General features: G+C 39.1%; 2 protein-coding genes across 2 annotated transcripts in view; one reads left to right on the top strand and one right to left on the bottom strand.

Moving 5' to 3' along the window:
• The window catches only part of KCNQ5 (potassium voltage-gated channel subfamily Q member 5), a 558,133-nt gene that overhangs the window by 375,887 nt on the left and 158,440 nt on the right, over nt 1–23,806 (top strand). The gene's annotated exons all lie outside the window — the stretch shown is intronic.
• Nucleotides 1,834–23,697, bottom strand: LOC131479548 (polyubiquitin-like). Its single transcript, XM_058660783.1, has 3 exons — nt 23,550–23,697; nt 23,243–23,310; nt 1,834–2,323 (listed from the first exon to the last, which is right to left on the bottom strand). The coding sequence occupies exons 1-3, from the start codon at nt 23,695–23,697 to the stop codon at nt 1,967–1,969; spliced, it is 573 nt and encodes a 190-aa protein (XP_058516766.1). The 3' UTR covers nt 1,834–1,966.

The raw sequence follows: 23,806 nt of genomic DNA, 5'->3' as shown, positions 1-23,806 counted from the left end.
TAACAGATCTATGCAGGGTGGGGGTGGGGTGTGGGAGGAACTGTCAAGCTAAACTACACTACAACCTCCAGAGTGCAAGATCTGGGAGTGGGAGTGGGCCCATTAGGGAAACAAGGGGCATCTCCCTGTTGGGTTGCCACTCCGACTGGTAAGCATGAGAACCATGACTATGGCAGGTATGGCTAGACAAAGTGACATCCGGCAGCACATGTGTGGGCTGGATAGTAGGGCTGCTTGGGTTGAACGGGGCTTCGGTGTCCATTGACATGTATAAAAGCTGAATGGGATATGGGTAGAAAGAACCAGTCTGCTGTACATACTGGCAAGTACGGGACCAGGGCAGAAGGTGGGGGTTATTGTGCATCACTCCAACTAGGCTTCAGTTCCCACTGGTGTGTGCCAGGGCAGAGTGGACAGTTTGGGGCTAGACTGCAAAAACCCATTAGTTTGCATAGAAGACAGGGCTGGAGACGACTGCCCCAGCAATTGCAACTAACAACGTGTGTATAGGCCAATTTGGGCAATGGACCATGCTGGAACCTCTATTGGCATGCACACACAAGAATCAGGTCTGGGATCATCTCAAATGAAGTTTCTTGGGGGAATCCTCCAGCTGCTTTGCTGGACTCAACCCCAACCATGGAGAGAATTGCAGGTTCCATGGTCTGACCATGCAGTATATGTGTCAGATCTAGGCCTCCTCAGGGGCTTAGGTGGAACAGTGAACAGTATATCCAGATGCACATGGAGGATATGGCAGTATCCATACTGGAGCATACAGAGGACATCTGGTATCATAACAGGGGACAAAGGACAGAACAAATCAATCAACTACCCAAGCAAAAAGTTGACAGTGAATACCTGGGTGAGCAGAGACTCTAAGGTGGATTGTGTCAGCCAGTGGAGTCTAGAGAAATTTCATTGCAATTAGAGTGGCAAGATTGGTAACTATATAGAACTTTTGAACTATTAAAACAACTTGAGCATTCCCCTCAGAGCATGCCCCACATCAGGGACCTTGGAATGGTTGGGAGGCTGAGTGTGGCTTCTGCTCTTATCTTTCCCCTTCCCCCAGATACAAGAAGGAAAAAATAAAATGTCAAAAAATTTTAAAAGATTATAGCATAAATAAGTGAAGTAGAGAATGGAAAAATAATAAAGAAAATAAATGAAAACAAAAACTGTTTTTAAAAGAGTAAAATATAGAAAGCTTTAGTTGACTGAGCTAAGAAATAGAGAATCAAATTAGTAAAATAAAAAAAAACGAATATAGGGATATTGCTTTTGCTGAAATAATGATTATTTGAGAATACCATGAACAATTGCATGTCAACGAACTAGATAACCTAGGAAGAATGTAAAAATATGTAAAATCATTAATCTAAGATGAGAGTAAATCATGAAAAAAATACAAAATCTTAATAACTGTCTACCTGGTAAGGAGATCAGTAGCAAAAAATCTTCAGTTGATTTTGTATTGTGGCTTTTCATTTAAGGGGATGTATAGTAACTGTGTAATGGCAACTATCATATCCAGATCTGAGGATGAAATGCAGTTTGCATCTCTACTTCCAGACAAAGATGGATTCCCAATCAAACTGTTTATTATGTCTTGACAATAGGATGCTGAACTCTCTGCCATTGTCCATGCCCACCATGATGGACATATGACCATCTATGAAAAACTATACTATAGTAATGAGATAGGGGAACTCATTGAGGGAGGAGGGAATAGGGATGGGATAAGGGAAATCCAAGATCTATGGAACTGTATCATAAAATGATAATAATAAAAGAAGCAAAATTAGAAATAAATAAATAAATAAATAAAAATTTTCATGCAACAAAACCTTTATTAGTATTTTGAACAGATTCAGCCATTATTGAAGCTGGTAACTTCTAAACTTAAATTGGGGGTGGGCAAATGCTATGGTCGAGTAATGCCATTACTAGGCAATGAGATGAATTAATAGCCACCCCTAAGACGGAGGACCAGGTGCAGGGTGGACTCCTTCTGGATGTTGTAGTCAGACAGGGTGCGGCCATCTTCCAGCTGCTTGCCTGCAAAGATCAGCCTCTGCTGGTCGGGAGGGATGCCTTCCTTATCCTGGATCTTGGCCTTGACATTCTCGATGGTGTCGCTGGGCTTGACCTCCAGGGTGATGGTCTTGCCGGTCAGGGTCTTCACGAAGATCTGCATGCCACCGTGCAGGCGCAGGACCAGATGCATGGTGGACTCCTTCTGGATGTTGTAGTCAGACAGGGTGCGGCCATCTTCCAGCTGCTTGCCTGCAAAGATCAGCCTCTGCTGATAAGGTTTAACCTTGAAGACATTATGTTAAGTAAATAAGCTAGTCATAAAAAGTATTGTATTATTTCATTTACAAATGGGAAACTTAATCAAAAAATTTAAAGACAATACATAATGTTGATTTTCAGGCGCTGGGAGGAGAGGCAATAGAAAGTTATTACTTAATAGGTATGAGTTTCTTCTTTATAAGGTAAAAAGTTTAGAAGAAGGGTGATTGTGATGGTTATACAATATTTAACCACTAATATGTACTCAAGAATGGTTAAGGTGAATTTCTAAGTCTATTTGACACATAGGAGTTAAAATAATAAGTTTTTAAGTTACAAGAAATGTGAATGTTTTAAAGTGAATAATAATGTATACTACTTCATATAGTTATTGTGCAGATTAGATAAATTCCAATGTTTAGGATTAGGCTCAGTGCAGACAGAACTCGTGAAAATATACTAAATATCATTACTGGCTCTTCCACATGTAATGGGAATCTAGTGGAAGCTGAGGAATATTTAAAATTTGATAATGCTTTATTTGAAAAAATGTACTTTTATAGTGAAAAAAAATAAGTAGCTTTGTAAATTTCCTCACTACAGTCAAACACCATTAAGGCAACTTTCTACACAAACTTGTGAATCAGTGGAAAAATAACTCAGTGTGGCATTCATGTTTTCACAATAGACATGTGTTTTGAGTAGCTGATGTAACAAGCTTTAATAGGTGTGCCTTATGGTAAGTATATCTGAGGACATTTTTCAGGGTTTCATTAGACCCTGTCCGATGCAGTGAGTCTGAATCTACTGAGGAGAGCACTGGGCAGGAATAACTCTGGATCCGATGGGTTTAGTGGTACTCTGCCCTCACTCTGAGGATGGAATTTACAAATTCAGAAACACCAAGAAAGCTGAATGAAGTCCCAGGGCTGTTAAAAGCTGCTATTTATTGCCTTTATTTTATAATTTCATCAAAACTAAAAGACGCTAGCATTTAAGTACCTTCCAGTTATTAGGTTCATTGATTTTTATTCATAAAACAAACCCATATTGAAATTACTTTATGGACAATAGAAATGTGCAAGTATTACAAATTAATCACAAAAGATTAATTTTTATTTTTAATTTTTTTAAGATTTATTTATTTTATTGCGAAGTCAGATATACAGAGAGGAGGAGAGATAGAGAGGAAAATCTTCCATCTGATGATTCACTCCTCAAGTGAGCGCAACAGCTGGTGCTACACCGATCCGGAACCGGGAACCAGGAACTTCTTCCGGGTCTCCCACACAGGTGCAGGATCCCAAAGGTTTGGGCCGTCCTTGACTGCTTTCCCAGGCCACAAGCAGGGAGCTGAATGGGAAGTGGAGCTGCCGGGATTAGAACCAGCGCCCATATGGGATCCCGGTACTTTCAAGGCGAGGACTTTAGCCCCTAGGCTACGCCGCCGGGCCCAAAAGATTAATTTTTAAAAAGGAAGTAAACAGAAACACAGTTTGAGTATTATTTCCTACCCTCCCCATTTTAGCAAATTGCCGATTCAGCTCTGCAAGATAGCATACATGTTATAAATATAAACTCATGTTTATAAGTATCAAAGAGAGTCAGGATCTCAACCTAGGCCTGGCTGGATGAAATCCAAGACTATCTTAAGGGCATCCAGCAACCTGTCGTTGTCCTGCTTCTTTCAAGACTGGTGGGTCTTCAAAGTGCCTTTGCTATCACCAAGTGAAATACCAACGTAAAAGGCTTTTTCTTGGTTCCTGTATTTTACTTAGGATAAATTAGTTTTTTTAGTCACAAATAATTCCACTCAGCAAATTATCACGTGTGGGTATATCTATTCAGACCAATAACAATCCTTTGTGTCAAGAATTCTAAATGCTGTTTTATAAACCATGAGTAATCTGATCTGTAGTGTAAATACTCAGGTATGAGGTGCACCTTCTGTTTCCACCTCCAGTTGTTCAGATGAGCATTATGTGGTTAGAGTAAGCTCTCCTGTTGCCATAATAGGCTATTGTGGAAAGTTTTGTTTGGATTTCCTTTGATTTCATTAGTCTGGATAGAACCTTTTAGTATTGCATTCACATCTTCTTAAATACGATATCATTTGTATGCACTCCCTCTTTGTTGGACAACTTCTTGCCTTCCCTATTAATTTCAAAGTATGCGTTATTTCATGCCTTTAAAGGCAAATTCTTCATCACATTGAAAAAAGGAAACCTCTTCATTTTATGATCATGCACATTCTTTGCAAAATCTTCATTGAAGATAATCGTTTCAAAAATTGCCCACCAATATGTGTTACTTATTCTTCATGTAGTAAACCAAATGTGAGTTTATATCCTTCTATAGTGAATCAGTTCCTGACATGTGTACCAATCCACAGAAGGTAGAGCTAATTATAACTTAAAACCATCATGGATCTTACTATTTACAGAATATATGTAATGATTCCCTCTGTAAAATAAAGAGTCCCCTCAAAGCTGGTAACAACATAATTAATCTGAATTACAAAAGTTGTTTTCTTTTCATAATGATGATTCATGTGTTTCTTTAATTGCTAGATAACTATCCCCTGTATTACCTGTGTTGAAAAATTTGAGATGTTGTTATCTCCCATCTACTGTTGATAGTAGAAGACAGGTTAGGTTGGGCTTAGTCACACATTTAAACAGTTTTGCCCAATAGCAAGTTTTGCACATGGGACTATATCCATTCAAGGTAGAATGATTGCATTTGTCTTTACATTTAAAGCTTAATGGTTACTTCGCTTCTCGGCCTTTTGGCTAAGATCAAGTGTACAGCTTATGGTACTTAGAATTGTAAGAGGGGATAACAATGTGTAAGGATTAGGTCCCATTCAATGATATTTAATCATATGTTTGTAATGAAAGTGACAGAACATGAGATATTCAGCAATCAGATGAGAAGAATGAGGGATGTTTCCTCAGGTTTATCACATCCCTATAATTTATTGCAGAAAGCTCTCAGAATATCCCAATGAACATTGAAAACTGCAATTATTTCCCTTTGCCTTTCTTTCATCAAGTAAGATGCAAATAAGTTTTAAAATGATTCATAGACTAACAGCCCTCATCAATCTGCTGATAACTGTAAAGAAGAAAAGCAGAACTAGTTAAACACCTACACTGAATCTCAACTGAAGGATAATAATAGAGTAAGTAAGTTGCCCTGAGAAAAATATTTCAGATACTAGAGAGAAAAGTTGCTAACATGAAAGAAAATGAAATTGTGCTTGAAAAAGACCATGTCCCTGTCTACAATTAAGGAAGGAAAGAATGTTCCATATTTCTGTAGTATTTCTTGATATCTCACCAAGAAGTTTCACCCAGACCACAGAACTGTAGTATTTTGTTTTTCAGAACTTAGCGGTCAGTCCAACAAATGTCCTCACAACTATCAATCAGATACACTCAACCAAGCCTACCTTGGCACTTATTTCAATTATCATTCTGAGCTCCATCATAATAATATTGAGGGAGAGGTAGGGAGAGAAGGGACAATAATAGAGATAGAGAATGAATGAGCTATTTGATTAACTTTATAGAGTGGCTAGAAAATAATAGAATTCAAGGTGAATAACAATGTAGCAAGATACTCATCCCTTACTATCTTTCATGCTTAAGTCATTTCCACCATTAGACACAGTGGCAAGCACATCCTCCTTAATGGAATAAGTCATCTCTTTCCTCTCACTTTCCTCAGTGCTACTTGATATTGAATCTCCTCCATTATTCCTCTACTCAACAAGGATTTTGCAAAATGGGTCAAGAATGCTTTTGGTTGGAAAATAAGGATATAATACTAAACAAAGCAAACAAAATATCTCTTCTGGAGTTTACATTTTCATGGGGAAGATATACAGAAAGTGTATAAGCAAATAAACACATTGAACGTTATTATAAACCACTGGAAAGCAATAAATAGGTATCCATAGTGGAGAAATGTTTAGATAGTACAATGGCACTTCAAATACTTCATGGGAAAGGCACATTACCCTTTAGTCTATTTTTCCATGAACCTTTTTGAAGCACCTTCTGTGTTTAAAGCAGCCCACTGAAAAGGGTAACAATAGCAGAGACTTGAATAAAGTGAGGCAACAAACCTTGCCCATATTACATACAAAAAAACCCTCCAGGCAGATGGAACTTCAAGGACAGAAGCCTGAATAAGAACACACTGCTAAGACAAGAAAAAACATGAAGTACAAAGACACTGAAAGAGTAAACCAGGAAAGAGGGTGGAGCAAGAGCAAACACCTGTTGGACTTCAACATTCTGGGGCAAAAAACCCAAAGCTGATTTGGTGAACACGTTTACTACAGTGGCATATGGTGGCAGTTTATCATTATATATTTGATGAAAGATGGTGACAGATTTTTAATCATTTAACATTAACAATGCAACTTACATACTATCATGAACATGACAATACATTCAAACAGGATGCAGAGGGCCAGCATTGGTGCTTCAGTGAATAAAGTCACTGCCTGCAATGTTGGCATCCCACGTGAGGAGCAGTCCAAGTTTCAGTTGCTCTGATTCTGATCCAGCTCCCTGCTCATGTACTAAGGAAAGCTGCATATGATGACCCAAATACTTGACCCCTGACACCCATGTGGGAGGCCAGCTGGAGTTCCAGGCTCCTGGCTTCAGACTGACCCAGCCCCAGCTTTGTAGTAAACCAGCATAGTGACAATCTCTCCTCTCCCTCTCTCTTCCCTCCTTCCTTTTTCTCTCTCTCCCTCCCTCCATAATTCTGCCAAATAAATAAAAATCTTTAAGAAAATGCGTGATGTGACTTCAGAATGAAGGAGAGTAGAAGGGTCACAGGATGGATGTTATCTAAGAAACACTTGAACTCATTCACACAAAACACAGAATCCTAAACTGAAAAATGTGAATCCACAGAACAGCAGAATGCTAAACTGAGAAATGTGCAGAGAGAGCTGCATAGTTTGAAGACTAAAAGCTGCAAGTCCTGTCTCAAGCTCAGCTTTACCACCAGTTGCGTTTGTCCTCAGAAGTGAGGTATTCTGCTCCTTGGGTAGCTATGCAATCATGGATTGCTTCCCTCCAGCCAGATGCTGTGTGCTTTCTCTGTTCTGCCCTTCTGCTGTCTGTCTGCTCACTGCCTCTCTTGTTGTGTCCCACCACCTTGCTCTAATCTATTTATCCTGACTCTGAATTTCCATCAATTTTCAAATATTTCCCTTGGTCCTTCCCATTTCCAGACCTAACCTCTTGAAACACTGTCGTGTCAAATGAAATATATTTAAGTCCTCCTCCATTCCAGACACTTCTCGGACCTGGAGGAATTTGCTGTCTAAAGTATATTATTATCTATAACCTGTGAATGAATGACTCTAGGAAAAAAGTAATCGCTTAAAAATCAAATATTTATGGAGAATAAATGGTGAGATTTGGAAATAAGGAGACAACTGGGTTAATTTGTCATTTTTGAAAATTCTCTTTTAGGCATATCCATATGAGAAAATAGGCATATCTTAAGCCTCCTTTTTCTCATGAAAATTACACATGAGATTATGAAAAACTTTTCAATATTGCTTACTACTAATCACACACTAATCTTTTGGATATTGGCTAAGTGCTGTACAAATCCAAATGCTAGAAGCAATAGGCTAAGTCCCACTCTGCCCCCAGGCAGACCCATCAGGGGGTCACAATTAGGGTGAGAAGGCACACCATGCCTCTGCAAAGTAGATTAGAGAAAAATTTTCCAAGCTGTAAGTGGCAGCTTGACAAACAACATTACAAGCTGGATTCAATGAGAATACTGCAGAACTGGCTTCCTGCAGGGCTATAAATCACAATGAATCCACAGATCATTATTGGAAAAGGGAGCACAGGAAAGAGACTCTGCTAGTGTTGCAGGCCCTTCAACCTTGGCTCATGGCAAACTGACTGAGGGAAATTCAAGCTGCAAGATCTCAGCGTCATGGAAAAAAACCTAGAAAGCTCTCCTGAGAAGAGAACATGGCAGAGAAGGCTTAACAAAAAGAAGAGAACTCCAGCCTGAGCCCAGGGGGCGTGGAAAGTGAGGAAGGACCATGCCTAGCAGCCCTGGCAGAAGAATCACTCACTCTGGTTTTCACTGCCTAGCCCTTAGTCTTTGGAGTGTTATTATCTCAATCAAGTACAAATCAGCATCCACAGCAACCTAAAAAGAAAGAAAAATCCCAACATAATTGGAGGGATGACATATGGAAGAAGGATGATTCAGATTCGGGTCATGAACCTTTGACTTAATGACAGTGACCTGATGAAGTTTTTCTGTCCCTGTCAACATGGCTGCTTCTGTCCAGCAAGCTCCTTCCTGAGCCACTGTTTGATCTAGACCTTACACTACAGTGGTGGTCACTTTGGTAAGACTAGGAAGACATGCAGTTGGCTGAGGTGAGTGAGCTGTGCACTGATCAAGAGGCTTGTCAGTGTGTAGAGTCCAGGAAACAACTAAGGAGAGTTCTACATTGCAAGTAGGAAAGGCAAAACATGCAGCCATCAGTAGGAAAACCTGCACTGTGAGGACGAATGTTCCCTTGAGTCATGTTTGCACACTGGAAGGATGTTTGCTTTGTATCTTAAGCAGTTAGTTCATTCATTCACTTATTCACTCATCAAATAATCATTGAACACTTACAAGGCATGTTGTAAGCCAGGGTTTGTTATATATTACACACATGCTTCACACTGAGATAGTCAGATGGCCACCAGCAATGGCTGGGATGGTCCTTTAAAGGTATTTTGCTAGGTAAATCAGATTGAGGATTTGGAGAATTACAAACACAATCTTCCCGCCACTTTGTTTCCCTAATACAGATTGCTTTATGCATTCTTTAAGCAACTGGAAATAAGATCAGGATATCAGTGTAATGTGGAAGATAGAGACAATTTTCACCCCAAACTCACTGAATGCAGCAAATCTGAAGGAGTGCAGTACTGCCCTGGCCACCTTCTTTCATTGTTGTCATTCTGACATATGAGGCAGTTCTCTCCAGTAACAGTGAAAAGGCAGAGTACGGTAAACCAAATGATTCATCTTGAACATCCACCACGTTTTGTGTCAAGCCAGCAGTGTCCTCTCTACCAGTACATGTGACAGTGGAATTTTGTCTCCACAACCCCACAGCCTGTGTACTTCCCAACATCCCTCAGTTTGTCCCAGCAAGTTCTCTTCACCTAGATGTGAGTAAAAGCTATGATTACTGCAGTATTTCCATATCAGAATTTGACAAGGCTTTTTTTATCTTTAACTTACATCATATTAGAATTGCTTTTATTAAAGCCTTGTTTATAGATTAATTCCAATAATCAGATTTTTGCCATAGGCCTTGCTCTTTTTAGGATGAAATTTTGTCTCATTAGCCAGTGCCTGGATGCGTAAAGTTTACTCGTGCTGCCTATTCAGAAGCACACATTGTTCCTGTTTGACAGGTTCTTCAAGCTGAAAGGCAACAGCCACACACAGTTGAAGCACATCATCCTTAGGTCAGATAAAACAAGAATAAAAGCATGATTCAGATAATGGTTCTGAGGCTCCCAGCCCAAACCGTCCTATCCTCTGCTTGATCGCAGTGTGCTAAAAGAAATTTCAAAGTTTATGAATCTGTTCATCAGAAGTTCAAATTTGGGGCCTGCAATGTAGCACAGTAGGATAAACCATTTGACGCCAGCATCCTACATCAAAGTGCTGATTTAAGTCTTAGCTACTGTATTTCCAATCCAACTCTCTGTTAATCACCTGGGAAAGCAGAAAAATGTGGCCCAAGTATTTTAAGTCATGCGACTTACCTGGGAAATCTAGATGGAATACCAAGCTCCTGATTCAGCCCTGGTTATCACAGTGATTTGAGGAATAAACTAATGCCCTGGCCATCACAACTATTTGAGGAGTAAGCTAATAGTAAGTGAATACATAAACTATCTCTGGCTCAGTCTCTCTCATTTTGCCTTTCAAATAAACAACAATAAGTCTTTAAAAAATAAAACTATCTGACTTAACAATTTAAAACTCCTCTACCATTTTATATATTTGACATATATTAAATGTCAAATGGAATATTCTGTATTTTCTGTTTTTTAACGTACAGCAAAATTACAGATAACTTTCAAAACTAAGGGATGCAATTCATACTTTGCCGTGATGCTTTCTCAGGCTGTTGCTGTATGTCTGCTAATTTGTGCACCAGATTCCATTAACGATGTCCACATAGGCCCCAGTGCATGAATTGGTACACACAGGCACGTGCACACATACACTTATTGTCATATCTACACTCCAGCAATACTAAATCATTCATATTTTCAGTACATGCTGCCTCAGGGACTTTGTGAATGATGATCCTACTGTTTGAAAAGCCCAGTTCTACCACTTCTCTTTGCCAGCAAGGTAATTGCTATTCAGTTTACAATTCTTAGGTCATGTCATCCTTTCTTTACAATTTTCTCTGACTCTCCCTTTATCTGTGTCCTGGGTGCTACCATACATCAGAGCAGTAGATTTAGGAGTGGAAGTGTAGAAGGTGCTCTACAACAGTATTTGCAATCTGGCATGGCTGCTGGTTTCCGTATATACATTTTATTTCTGCTAAACTGAAAACTACATAAAAATATGGGCTATTCTCATATATTAGTAGCCCTTTATCGTCTGGTGTGTCTACTTTGACTAGCGTATTGCGAGATACTCATCAGTATGTGCAAACTAAATAATCTCACCATTCAGTTAAAAGAAGTCATCAGTAATGCTCTACACAGATTCTTGTTTTGTCATCTACATAGCGTTTATTACTCTTTGATAGTCTCTTGCCTGCATGAAATTGTTTCAAATTATTGTTCTCTATACCCAGAAGCTTCCTAAGAGAGGGCCCAAATTTTTTTTCTAATTTTTTAAATATTACATACTTGATTAGGGCTCAAAGGGTAAAGGTTACAGGAAAGTGGGTTATACAATTGTTTACACACTAATATTTTTTTTTCTGTCTCTGGGGTAAGGTGAGAAACAAAGGGAGAAGCCCCACCCAGCCTCCCACCCATCCCAGGTCCCTGATGTGAGGCATGCTCCAAGGGTCCTGCTCAAGCAGTTTTGATAGTTCAACAGTTCTGAATTGCTGCCAATCTCGCCCTTCCATTCGCGACGAAATCTATTCAGAATCCACTGGCTGACATAGTCTCTTCATGGTTGGGGTTCTAAGATCAGCTGTTCAGTTGGAGGGATCTCCAAAGAAACTTTGTCTGAGGTGATCCCAGACCTGATTTTTGTGTGTGCTTGCCAGTACAGGGTCTGGCACCATCTGTCGCCCCAGTCAGTTTATGCACATGCTGGTAGTGGCGATTTCTGAGTCAGTTGTTTCCAGACCTGCCATCCACGTGAACCAATGGTTGTTGCAGTCCAGCCCGATCCTACCCACTTCATACTTGGCCCTCACCAGTGAGAGCTGTAGCCTAGTTGGGGCAACTCCCCAGAACCCCCACCAGGCCTGCCCCTACCCTGTTTCCCGTGCTTGCCACTGTGTACCGCAGACTTGTTCAGTCTGTCCCACATCCCATTTTGCTCTTTTACTTGTCAATGGGCATTGAAGCCTAGTTCAACCCACCAACCTATTATCCAGCCCACACACATACTGGTGGGTACCTTTCTGTCTAGCCACCCCTGCCCCTCTTCTGGTTTTCATGCTCTCCAGTGCGAGTGGTAACCCAAGAAGGAGGTGCCCACTATTTCCCTACTAAACCACTCCCATTCCTGGATTATGCACTCTCCAAGTGGTGCTGAAGTTTAACTTGACAGATTTAGCCCCCAGTGCCAGCCTCTGCCATCTGATGCTGCTGCAAAGCCCAACCAACCCTCACGTCCCTAATTTATGCTTGCACCAGTCAGATCAGTCAGCTGAGCCTGGCTTTTCCCTGATCTAGCTCACATGAGGCCCACAGGTGTTGTAGCCCTGCCTGGTCTGGTCTGCCCCATCCCAACTCATGCTCTCCAGTGGGAGTGGCTGTCCAGGAGGGGAGCCCATATTCCCCCTACTGGCTTTGCTCCAGCCCTCCCTGGTTCTCACTTGTGCTGTTTGGGCACTGCGATCACATCTGATACAGCTCACCTCACTTTGGCTTTCAGTAATGTGCACTGACATGTCTTGTGACTGAACCTGACCCGACCCACACTCTGTTCTGGTACTCGGATTCGCCAAGGGGTGACGTGAACAGGCTCAGCCTGGTCTGCCCCCAATGTATGCCAAATGTATGCCAGTGGGTATCTTTCTCTGGCCTGGTCTGGGTTGCTCCCTATCGTGGTTCTTGCGTTCACCTGGAGGGACTGTCCTGCCAGAAGAGTTGTGGTCCCTTCTTTTATCAATCACTTCAATTCCCAAACCTGGGTAAAGTAGGCATTACATGCCTGGAACAGAGGAGGAGATGTAAGATAAAACTCTCCTGTGCTAACAGAAAGCTTTTTCATAAATTAGTGTATAAATCCAGTGCCTCCAAGAAGACATTAAAATACTCTGGTTTCAATTAATCCTGTAATTTCAGGAATATTAAGTTCCAAAGCCAAATTTGCACTCATCGACAACAATTAAAAGGCAAATATAATTATCTAATGTGAAACCTAAATTTCAAAATTTAAAGTGATTATTTGCTTATTTTTAACCACTTTTCTTCTCTGTTCATTTTCTCCGAGTGTCATTTATCTTTCTGAGTCTGGGTGAATCAAGAATTTATGTTATTGGCTTGGCGGTGTGGCCTAGTGGCTAAAGTCCTTGCCTTGAATGCGTAGGGATCCCATATGAGCGCCGGTTCTAATCCCGGCAGCTCCACTTCCCATCCAGCTCCCTGCTTGTGCCCTGGGAAAGCAGTCGAGGATGGCCCAATGCTTTGGGACCCTGCACCCAAATGGGAGACCCGGAAGAGGTTCCTGGTTCCCGGCTTCGGATCGGCGCACATCGGCCATTGCGGCTCACTTGGGGAGTGAATCCTCGGATGGAAGATCTTCCTCTCTGTCTCTCCTCCTCTCTGTATATCTGACTTTGTAATAAAATAAATATATCTTTTAAAAAAAAAGAATTTATGTTATTAAAGTAAATATACTTATCTAAAACAAGATGATCATTAAATAATAATAGTATACCATGAGTCCATGGCTAACATTAAAAGTGGCTAAGATCATATAACAAGAATTACTGCAAAGACCTAGTTATTCAACACTAATATATTTTAATTAAAAAGTCATTTAGTAATGACTGACTCATTCACTCATGATCTCTAGAGGGAAAATGGAAAAAAAGAGTCTAATGTCTCAACAGCTCCCTGCAATGAAAATATTTTATCTTTCTAACATTTTATTTTGGAGTAATTTTAATTTAAAAAACAAAACTTGTGGATAGTAACACAGAGTGCCATATACCCTTTGCCTCATTTCCCTATCAATATCTCAATTATCTTTGTCACAAATAATGAATCACACTAAGCTTTCTCAGAAACCTTTTATCCTCTCATCTTTTAAGTCCATGATAATCAGAATTTGGTGATCAGATTAAGTTTTCCACATTAAATTTTAGCTCCCACATTGGAAGGGGAACATGCAGTATGTGTCATTTTGTTTCTGATTTATTCCATTCCATATAATATCCAGTCTCTGCCCTTTTGACTGCAAGTGACAAGGTTTCATTCTTTTTATAGCTGAAAAGTATTACACTGAATATGTAGCCACAATTTTTTATAAGTTTGTCTAATGATGGACATTTTGGTAGATCACATATTTTGCTACTGTGAGCAGCACTGCTAGAACATGTTGGGTAGGTATAAATACGAGTATATCTCTTTCAAGTATGTACACAGTAGTTAGATTGCTGAGATATGTAGCAGTTGCATTTCTACTTTTCAAAGATGTATTTATGTTGTTTTCCATTGTGGTTGGATAATTTACGTTCCCACCAGCATTGCATAGGAGTTCACCTTTGTCCAAATTCTTATAAACATTTGTTATTCTCTCTTTGTGGTAGTAACCGTTTTGGCAAGGGTGAGATGATACCTTATTGTAGTTTATTTAAACGATGCTCGTGAAATTGAATAATTTGCATATATTTGTTAGCCATTTGTATTTCTTTTGAGAATTATCTATTCATGTTTTTTAAAAAAGATTAATTGCTTTATTTAATCTCAAAGGCAGAGTTACAGAGAGAGAGGAAAAGACAGTGAGATCTTATATCTGCCACTTCACTACTCCAGTGGCCACAATGGACAGGGCTGGGTCAGGCCAGAGCCAGGAGCCAGAAGCTTCTTCTCTGTCTTCTGTGTAAGCACAGAATCTCAAGAAGGGAGCTTGATTGAAACTGAAGCAGTGGGCCTAGTGCAGTAGCCCAGTGGCTAAAGTCCTCACCTTGAGAGTACCAGCATCACAAAGGGGCACTGGTTCCTATCCAGGCTTCTCTGCTTCACTTCCGGCTCCCTGCTTGTGACCTGGGAAAGCAGTTGAGGATGGCCCAAAGCCTTAGGACCCTGCACCCACGTGGGAGACCTGGAAGAAGCTCCTAACTCCTGGCTTTGGATCTGCTTGACTCCTGCCGTTGTGGCTACTTGTATCAGCAGATGGAAGATCTTTCTCTTCTTCTCTCCTTCACTCTATAAATCTGAGTTTCCAATAAAAACAAAATAAATCTTAAAAAAAAAAAAGAAAAAGTGAAACAATAGGAAATCCAACTGGCATCCACATGGGAGGCTACCTGCTTACACCACATTACAGGCCCAAGTAAGCCTTTCTTGAGCACCTATGATTGTTCTAGCACCTCAGTCTTTGGAACTGTGTCATGAAAAATCTTTTTTTAAAAAAAAGAAGTAAAATTTTAGACTTTCAAAAGGAAACTTTCTTAAAAAGGATATCTATATACAAATTATGATATGGATATATATGTCTACCAGTATGATTACATTGCTGTATCTGGCACCTCATTGTATAGACTTTTGTAATAAAAGAACACAATAGCTAAGGCTTTTCAGTAGAAGTGGAGCTTCCTTCTTTTGGCAGAACTGTGTCCAGATCACAGTTTCTAGTCTTCTAGGAGCATGGCTTGCAGCATTTCCAATATGGCCCATCTCTTGTGCATTTGAACCAACCTCTGGCTCCGCAATTAACTTTGTTGATTCACCACTCTGAATATACTGAAATAGAAGCAACAATGTACAATAACAGCTCGTTGGAACAGAGAGAACATACTCTTTTGTGTAGATTCCATAAAGGCTTGCAGAAGTGTCTGTGGTCATGGCCACGCAAATCCATTTAAAACACTGATATATTTTTAAAATGTAGTTAACATGATGTGATAGTAGCTTTTTAAACTGTAAAACCCCTGAGAATTGTATCTTCTAGCTGAAATAAAGCTTTTATAGTTAAAAAAAAAAAAAAGCAAGAAAGAAATGGAGTGCCATGGAGGCTGAGTTTTGACTAATCTCCATACATGTCCCAGGTTGTGTGGGATTAGTGCTTAGCAACAATCTCACATGCTCCTCAAATGCATGCTGTCTTTCCATCAGTCACTGACCTGCCTCATGGGTAATGTCCTGCCCCTTTGAGAACCACTTCCTCATATCACTGTAAGCCATCAGTTCTTAACCGTAAGCCTCTGGCATGAAAATCCTAGTCAAACAACTGAGCAGCAAGTAACAGTGTTAAGACTTCAAGCACTGTTTTCAGCATTTCATAGTCGGGACAGAATTGTTTTACAGAACCAAATTTTAAAAAGAAGAAGAAAGAATTGGATTGCCTACAAATGTGTGCTTCCCTTAGTAGGCCATCCAAGGGTAACTGGAGATTTTTTAATAAGTAAAAAATTTGCTCTTTGTATTAGATGAAGACAAAAAAGCAAAAGAGAAGAAAATCAGAAAAATCTCCAAGAAAAAAAAAATCTATCTAAAAAGGAAAGCTCTTTCTCTTTACTCAGTAATATAACCAGACATTTGGATGCATGAAATAAAATTTCAACATGATTTGGCCTTGGTAAGACAGCATTTTGATGCTTCTGTCAACTCCCAACAACTTGTTAAAATTATAAGGTGGACATAGTTTATGTTATAGTGACTGTACTGACTAGCAACTTTTCATAAGACTGCCATTTCAGATACCTTCTCTTTCCCACAGACAAAATATCAAACAACTACACTCAGCTTAAGTCCATCAGGTCATTGCCTGTGGCGGTAGACTGAATTCTGGGTTTGATAGTTATCCCATCCCTCTTTCCACAGCCCAGCACTTCTTAAAACAGCGGCTGTCTTCCAGCAAACATGTCAACATTTAAAGTATCTGTGTCAGTTAAAAGACGAGGTTTTCTTAGCATCTCAAGCTCTCAACACTTGATGGAAAAACAAGGAAAGTAATAGTTTATTCTTTTCTTCTTCAATAATATTCTCACTCTATGATTATGTCCTTTGATGCAGAAAAATATGAAATCTCTTCTCCCCTAATTTAGCTTACCTGCCAGAAAGAGTGGAAAACAATCTCATTCTCACTATCTTCGGATTCACCCAGAGACTTCTGAACCAGACATGCACAAAATTTGGAGGAAAAGTTGGTAATTTTACCAAAACTTGTTAATATCATTGATGTTCCAGACTTCCAACAAGAAGAATTTTAGCAGAGTAGGGTTTTGTATATTTAAAAAAAAAAAAAACTTGTAAATAAAAACATTAAAAATATTTTAAGGGTTCTGAATTTCCACCTAAATTTTTCTTGGAATGTATATAGAAATCAAATACTTGCATATAATGACTCTTTTGCATCTGATGCTTGTCTTTCCTTTGCTTCCAAAAAAAAAAAAAAAAAAACAGTTGTCAGGGAATGCCTTGTTCTTAGATTAGATTTTCATGTCTATTCTGTCGCCTAGAATAGACGAACATATGAGTCCTGTTCTAGTTTCTGTGTTCAGCTGCTTGGATCATCTGTGGACATCCAGTTCCTATTGTAGAGACCTCCCGTCTCTCTTTCACCCAAGCCTGGTTGGGAGTACCTATGATAAGAAGTCAGGGAACCCAAGCTGATTCTGCTTGAGACATTAACCTTGGCACATACTTTTCTCAAAGTAAAAACTGAATTGAGTTACACTGAATCAAAAGACCCTTCACAGTCTAATCTTCCATTTCCATATAACCATACTTCTTATCCTCCTGCCTTTATTCAACCAATTTCACACATCCTTATTCATACTTCAGAGATTTTGCACGAACTAAACACTATGCTTGGAAGCCTCTTCCATCAGGCAATGGCTTGACTCACTCCCATAAGGTTGGTGTTTTTTTTTTTTTTTAGAGAGATTTTTTTTTAATTGCAAAGTCAGATATACAGAGAGGAGGAGAGGCAGAGAGGAAGATCTTCCATCCGATGATTCACTTCCCAAGTAACCGCAATGGCTGGTGCTGCCCAATCTGAAGCCAGGAGCCAGGAACTTCTTCCAGGTCTCCCATGCGGGTGCAGAATCCCAAGGCTTTGGGCCATTCTTGACTGCTTTCCTAGGCCACAAGCAGGGAGCTAGATGGGAAGTGGAGCTGCCGGTATTAGAACCAGTGCCCATATGGTATCCCGGCGAGTTCAAGGTGAAGACTTAAGCCGCTAAGCCACGGCGCCAGGCCCACTCCCATAAGTTTGAGTCTACTCAGAAAAGCCTATTCTATTTAAGGCTAAAAATGTGTGAGCTGTTCCTAGCACCATTACCTTCTTATATATCCTTCTCCACAGTGTTAATATTCCAGTCTACCATAAAATGTGTTTGTTGTAGGATCTTCTCTCCTCCATTAGAATTTTTTTTTTTTTTTTTTTTTTTTTTTTTTTTTTTTTTTTTTGCTGTTTGCCTCTGCATCCCCAGCATTGGAAATAGTACTTGTCACATAGAATGTAATAATTATTTGATCAATATATTTGTTTAACAAAGTGAGTTCTATGTATCAGCTATTGTTTTGCGAGTTGTGTAAACGTTAATTTTAAATTAAACTCTGGTAACAACCCTATTAGCAAAGGTTTTCCATCTTGTTGTATAGAAAATTGAGGCATAAAAACACTTAATTGTACACACATTATAAGTAGCAGAACCCCTCCATGCCCCAATCCTGGACTTCACTAAATGAATAAAATGAAGTGTAATGGAATCTCCGCTTTATTTTATTTGTTTATTTGTTTTTTCCACAATACAGTTTTGTAGGTATAAGGATTCATCCCTACCCTTCTTCCTTCCTCGCGCTCTCCCCCTCCCACCCTTTTCCCCCATTTAATCACAAAAATATAGTTCTGTAGTACAAGTTATGGTTTTAATTTTCTGGTACTTGAATGTATCAAGACATGGTAAATATAAGCAAAGGTAGAAAACCTAGTATTATAACGTATAATATATTTGGAAGTTTCATTGGGAATCTTGCTTTTTTCTTTACTCTATTGTCCTTTCTTTTCTTTTTTTTTATTGATTACATTGCATTATGTGACACAGTTTTATAGGCACTGGGATTTCCCCCCCACCCCTCCCAACACCCCCCTCATGGTGGATTCCTCCACCTTGTTGCATTACCACAGTTCAAGTTCAGTTGAGATTCTTTCATTGCAAGCATCTACCAAGCATAGAGTCCAGCATCTTATTGTCCAGATAAGTTCAATGGTTTCTTGGGGAGACCATCTCTGGTCTGAAAGTAGAGCTGGCAGAGTATCATCCCGATCAATTAAAAGCCCCGACATTACATCAGTAACAATTTATAACGTTATGGAAATAGTTGACATGGTATTGAGTAACCAATATGTTAAAAGAGAAAAAAAAAAGAATGCAAGTTCTAAACCACATCCTGTGACTTCTACTTTGACATTTCAATTATTAGTTTATATACAACTGGGTTCTATACACCTTAAAATGGCTATAGATTACTATTCAGCAGTGTCATGTCTATTTTAATTTTAGTATTTAGCAGTTGATAGCGTTGAAGCATGATTTTGCTGAACCTGGCTGTTTTTCCAGTAGTCTAACTCTATAACTCTAACAAGACATATGTCAACAGTTTAGGTGAACAGTTTTAGGAGGGGTGTGCAGAGAAATCATCAAAAACCCAGTGAGGAGTAACTAATCTTTGTGTCCCACCCAGTGAGTTATAAGTGCATCCCCGCTGACCGTTTCCTGTCTAAGCTTTCCTTGTTGTTCTCTATCTATTTTAGTTTTTTTGTTTATTTGTTTGTTTGTTTTGAGGGGTTTCTGGAGCGATCCTGATGGTCATTACGAGAGAGGATGGGGATGTAAAGTCAGAACCAGGCAAGGACCAGAGAAAGCTCCTCTCCCTTGTCCAGAAGGAAGTTTACTGTTCTTCTGTTTTTGCGGACTGCTCAGTGCTCCTGGTTGTCATTCCGATGACCTTGGATCCTACAAGGCAGGATTTGGGCTTCTTCCATCCTATGTGGTAGATCCAAATGGGGGTGGGTAACCTCAGAATTCTTGGCCTCCGAAGGCACTCCATTTCCCCGTAGTCTCCTTGGCAGTTGGGATGTAGTCCTCGGTGCTCGTAGTGATGGTCCTTGGTGAGGATCTGGGAGTCTTCAGGGTTGGGATACAAGCCTCCTCCTGTCTGCCTGCTCCACTCTGGGGTCCCCCCTTACTCAATGCATATGACCTCCTGTTAAGAGATTGTTAGGATTGCTCCTAGGGAATCTTGCTTTTATTCCGGAGTAAAGTTGAACCCTGAATAGTACCTTTTCTCCCTTCTAGTCCTCCTTGTACAGTTCATTTATATAAATATGTACATATATATTAGTTCACATGCATATATATAGATAGATACATGTTGTACTTTACATATTGGTTGCCTTATATCAAAGAGAACATGTGATATTTGTCCTTTTGAACTGGTTTACTTCACTAAGCATAATAGTTTCCAGTTGGAACTATTTTGTTGCAAAAACAAGATTTTATTCTTTTTATGGCTAAGTAGTATTCTATCTGGTAGATGTACCACAGTTTCTTTATCCATTGCTCTGTTGACAGCAATCTGGGTTGATTCCATGTCCTATAACTTTCTTTCAGAATCCTGTTTTGACTGAATTAATAATCCCATTGTTCTACCTGATCTACTTAATACACCATGTTAATTCTTTCCTTCTCTAGAACTTGTAGCTTGTTTGCTAAGAATCAGTATCAAGGAGAGAAACAACTGACACTCATTTACATACTAACTTTAGCAACCAGCTATAGCTTATTGAAATGATTACCTCAATTTTTGGGAAACCTTTTGGATGATTGAAAGTCTAGAAATAGAATCTAGAAGAAGACTCTGGAAGATTCCAGAAAACTAATAGAAATTAATGTCTAGAAGATGACATATCTCCTACCACTTTTCCATTGACTCAAAACTTAGGAAATGTCTGCAAACAAACTGTTGCCAAAGGAAGATCCTGCTGGGTTTTCTTTAATTAGTGAGATGACTTGGTTGTAATTATTTCATTAATTGTTTAAATGCATATAAGACTATCAAATGTCTTTAAAGTGTTTTCTGTTAAATGTGCCTTTCCTTCCCCCTTATCTTCTCATCTCAGCTCATAATATGCTGGTAAATCCTCTTTTTAATAAGCAGTATAAAATAAATGTCACCCAAACTAGTAGCATTATCACGAATTCTCAGTACATGGAGTCTAAATAAGAAATAAATATTGTGCTCTTAAAAAAGGTGTGATGCCCCAAATTTACTATACAAACAAGTCAAGTCAAATAATGCAGAAGATAAAAATCAAAACTTTCTAAAGTATGAACTTTTAATCCTCTCAGGTGATTGCAAGTCTTAGATATTTAAAGCTTGTCTTCACACCCAGCACTTTAGTGACCATTACATTCTTTACAGGTTGGGGGGAGGGAGGGCTAATAAGCTATTACTCTAATATAATTCTGTTTCCTGCCTGTCAATATATGGAATGATGGGAATTTTCCCCTACTCAAAGATTCTTGGAGTGTGGATCACGACAAGAGGCTGTGATGTACACAGTCACAGATTACCTGAAAATGGCCTGGACGTCATTCCTCCCTGGAGACTGCTTGGGCTGGCCTGCAATGCAAGCAGAGATGAAAGGGGTGATCCTTAAGTCCTTGTAGACTTTATAAAAAGTGTGCTTGATACTTCTGTATCACTTAACATCTAATTCAAGCATTCCATGCTACCTAGGAAATGGTAAGAAGTGCACTCTCTGTCTCTGCAGCATATTCTTTTCTGGGCAGAGCCTTCTAAATATGCAGTTATATTTTTTCCCAAAGCCTGCTTGTTATTAATGTCCTGTAAAGACAGCACGTGGATCTATACATCCATGACTTTACTCACTAATTATGTACACAATGCTTTTTTCATCAAGATTGTGAATCAGTCTTCTCACATTTCATTCCACAACTACTACTACAGTTTTGATATCAAGTGTCACATGGCCACATAGGAACAAGTCTACAATCAAATAAAAGAACAGGAGAGTGGAACAGTTTCAGGTTACAGTGACAGATCATCTCCATCCTACACTGAGTGATCTTTCAAATCATTTCAAAATCAAATGATGGCAGTTCATTCCACAGAGAGAAGTCATCACCTGTCAGAGATTAATGATATTACTTGGCAGGTGTTCATTCTGGGTGACCAGCAGGCAGTGGAATATTAACTGAGATATGTTGATGATATGAAATGTGGTAGTAGTAACATTCCAGATACCATTTTAGGAAAATAGGAATGATGCCTTATGTCCAATAAGAGTGTTCGCTGTCTAGGGTAAAGGTTAGGTGCAAACAAGATAAGACATTGTTCCCTCAGTGTGTGAATGGAAGAAAAACAAATGGAGGTTGGAAAGTGGTTTGGTGAATAATGCAACAAAGAAATGGATTGTGCCAGAGCCAAGGGATGTCCCCATGTATTCTTCACATTCAGCTGTCAGGATAATTTGCCATTAAGTCAAATTGATAGATATTTGTCATATGTGATGTATGTCTTTAGCTTAAAAAGTCATAAAAATTGGAGTTCTAAAACGCTTAGAAATTTCCCTGGGCAATTCTCTTATTTTTATCCTCATCTCAGTTTTTCTTAAGCCAGTGATTATAAAATATATATTCATTCTTAATATATCACTTAATGATTCAAATGAACAGCAGATCAAACTCATTAAATCAGCTTATTATTTTTTCATAAATAAGCCCAAGTCTTTTACTGCATTTAAGAGTAAATTTTACTTACAACATGACAAATATTGACTGATTTTGACAAATAACTGGCAATAATTAGATACAAGTAAGTAGTATATAACTAAGTCATCCAGAAACATGGAAGATTTTAGAAGCATGTGGAAATTCAGTGCTTGACAAAACTGAAATTATTAAAATAATTGACCTTGGGACTGGCATCATGGTGGAGCAGGCTAATCCTTTGCTGACAATACCAGTATCCCATATGGGCACCAGTTCAAGTCCTAGGTGTTCCACTTCTGATCTGGCTCCCTGCTAATGCACTATGGAAAGTAGCAAGAGATGACCCAAATCCTTGGATCTCTGCACTCAATGGCACAGTCAGAGAAAGCCCCTGGCTCCTGTTTCAGACCAGCTTAGCTCCTTCCATTGAGGCCATTGGGGAATAAATCAGCAAACTGAATATTTCTCTCCTTGCCACTCCTCTTTCTTTCAAATGAAAATAAATCTTTTTAAAAGGAAAAAAAAAGATCTCACATATTTGTATTTTTCTTTACGGTCAGCCTGCTCAAATGGTTTTTAAAAAGTTCAAATTTTCCTTCAGTTTTGAAAGTTATTGATGGTGTAGTACTGGGGACAGTTAGCATTTCTGTGTCTGACAGACTGCACTGAGAACTGATGTGTACTTTCTACTTATTTTTTATTACACTTATGTTCTCTAGTAGGCTTTCTGTTGGCTTACATTCTTACATTTTTGTCTTCTTTTCTTCTACATGAACCTTGATGAGTCCCAACATCAAATTCTGAAAGTTTTTGTGCTAGTAATTATACAAGTATATGTGCAAAATGAACATAAAGATGTGTGTGTTTTTCTACTCAAAGCTCAACAAAAGATATTACTCGTATTAACACACAGTACAATAACACTGACTACAACGTAGATGAGGAAAATACAGTTTTCAATGATACTAGAAAACAATAACAAGAATATTTTTTAAAAAACACTTCATTGCTTTTTACAATACATTTTTTAAAGTTAAAGTGGCCCCTGTTTTACCAAGTTTAGAAGGAAGGTGGGTCGAAGTATCTAAGAAAGCATGAGCCAAATGGAGTTCTGCAGTAAAACCTTTGGACGTGAAAGAAATCCAGACAGTGCTGGATTTCTGCTGAGCTCCGCCACCAGCCTTCTCTCCCCTGAACGCCATTATCTCACAGTTTCTAGTCCAGCTTATACCCATTGTTTTCACCTTCTACCAATAAGTAGAACCAATTCCCACAAATAGTGCCAACATTTATAGTGTCAGTTAATTTGGG

This window comes from Ochotona princeps, chromosome 1, assembly GCF_030435755.1.
Source record: "Ochotona princeps isolate mOchPri1 chromosome 1, mOchPri1.hap1, whole genome shotgun sequence".
Lineage (NCBI taxonomy): Eukaryota > Metazoa > Chordata > Mammalia > Lagomorpha > Ochotonidae > Ochotona > Ochotona princeps.
Note: the sequence above shows the minus strand (reverse complement) of the source record. Positions and strands in the feature narration are given on the sequence as shown.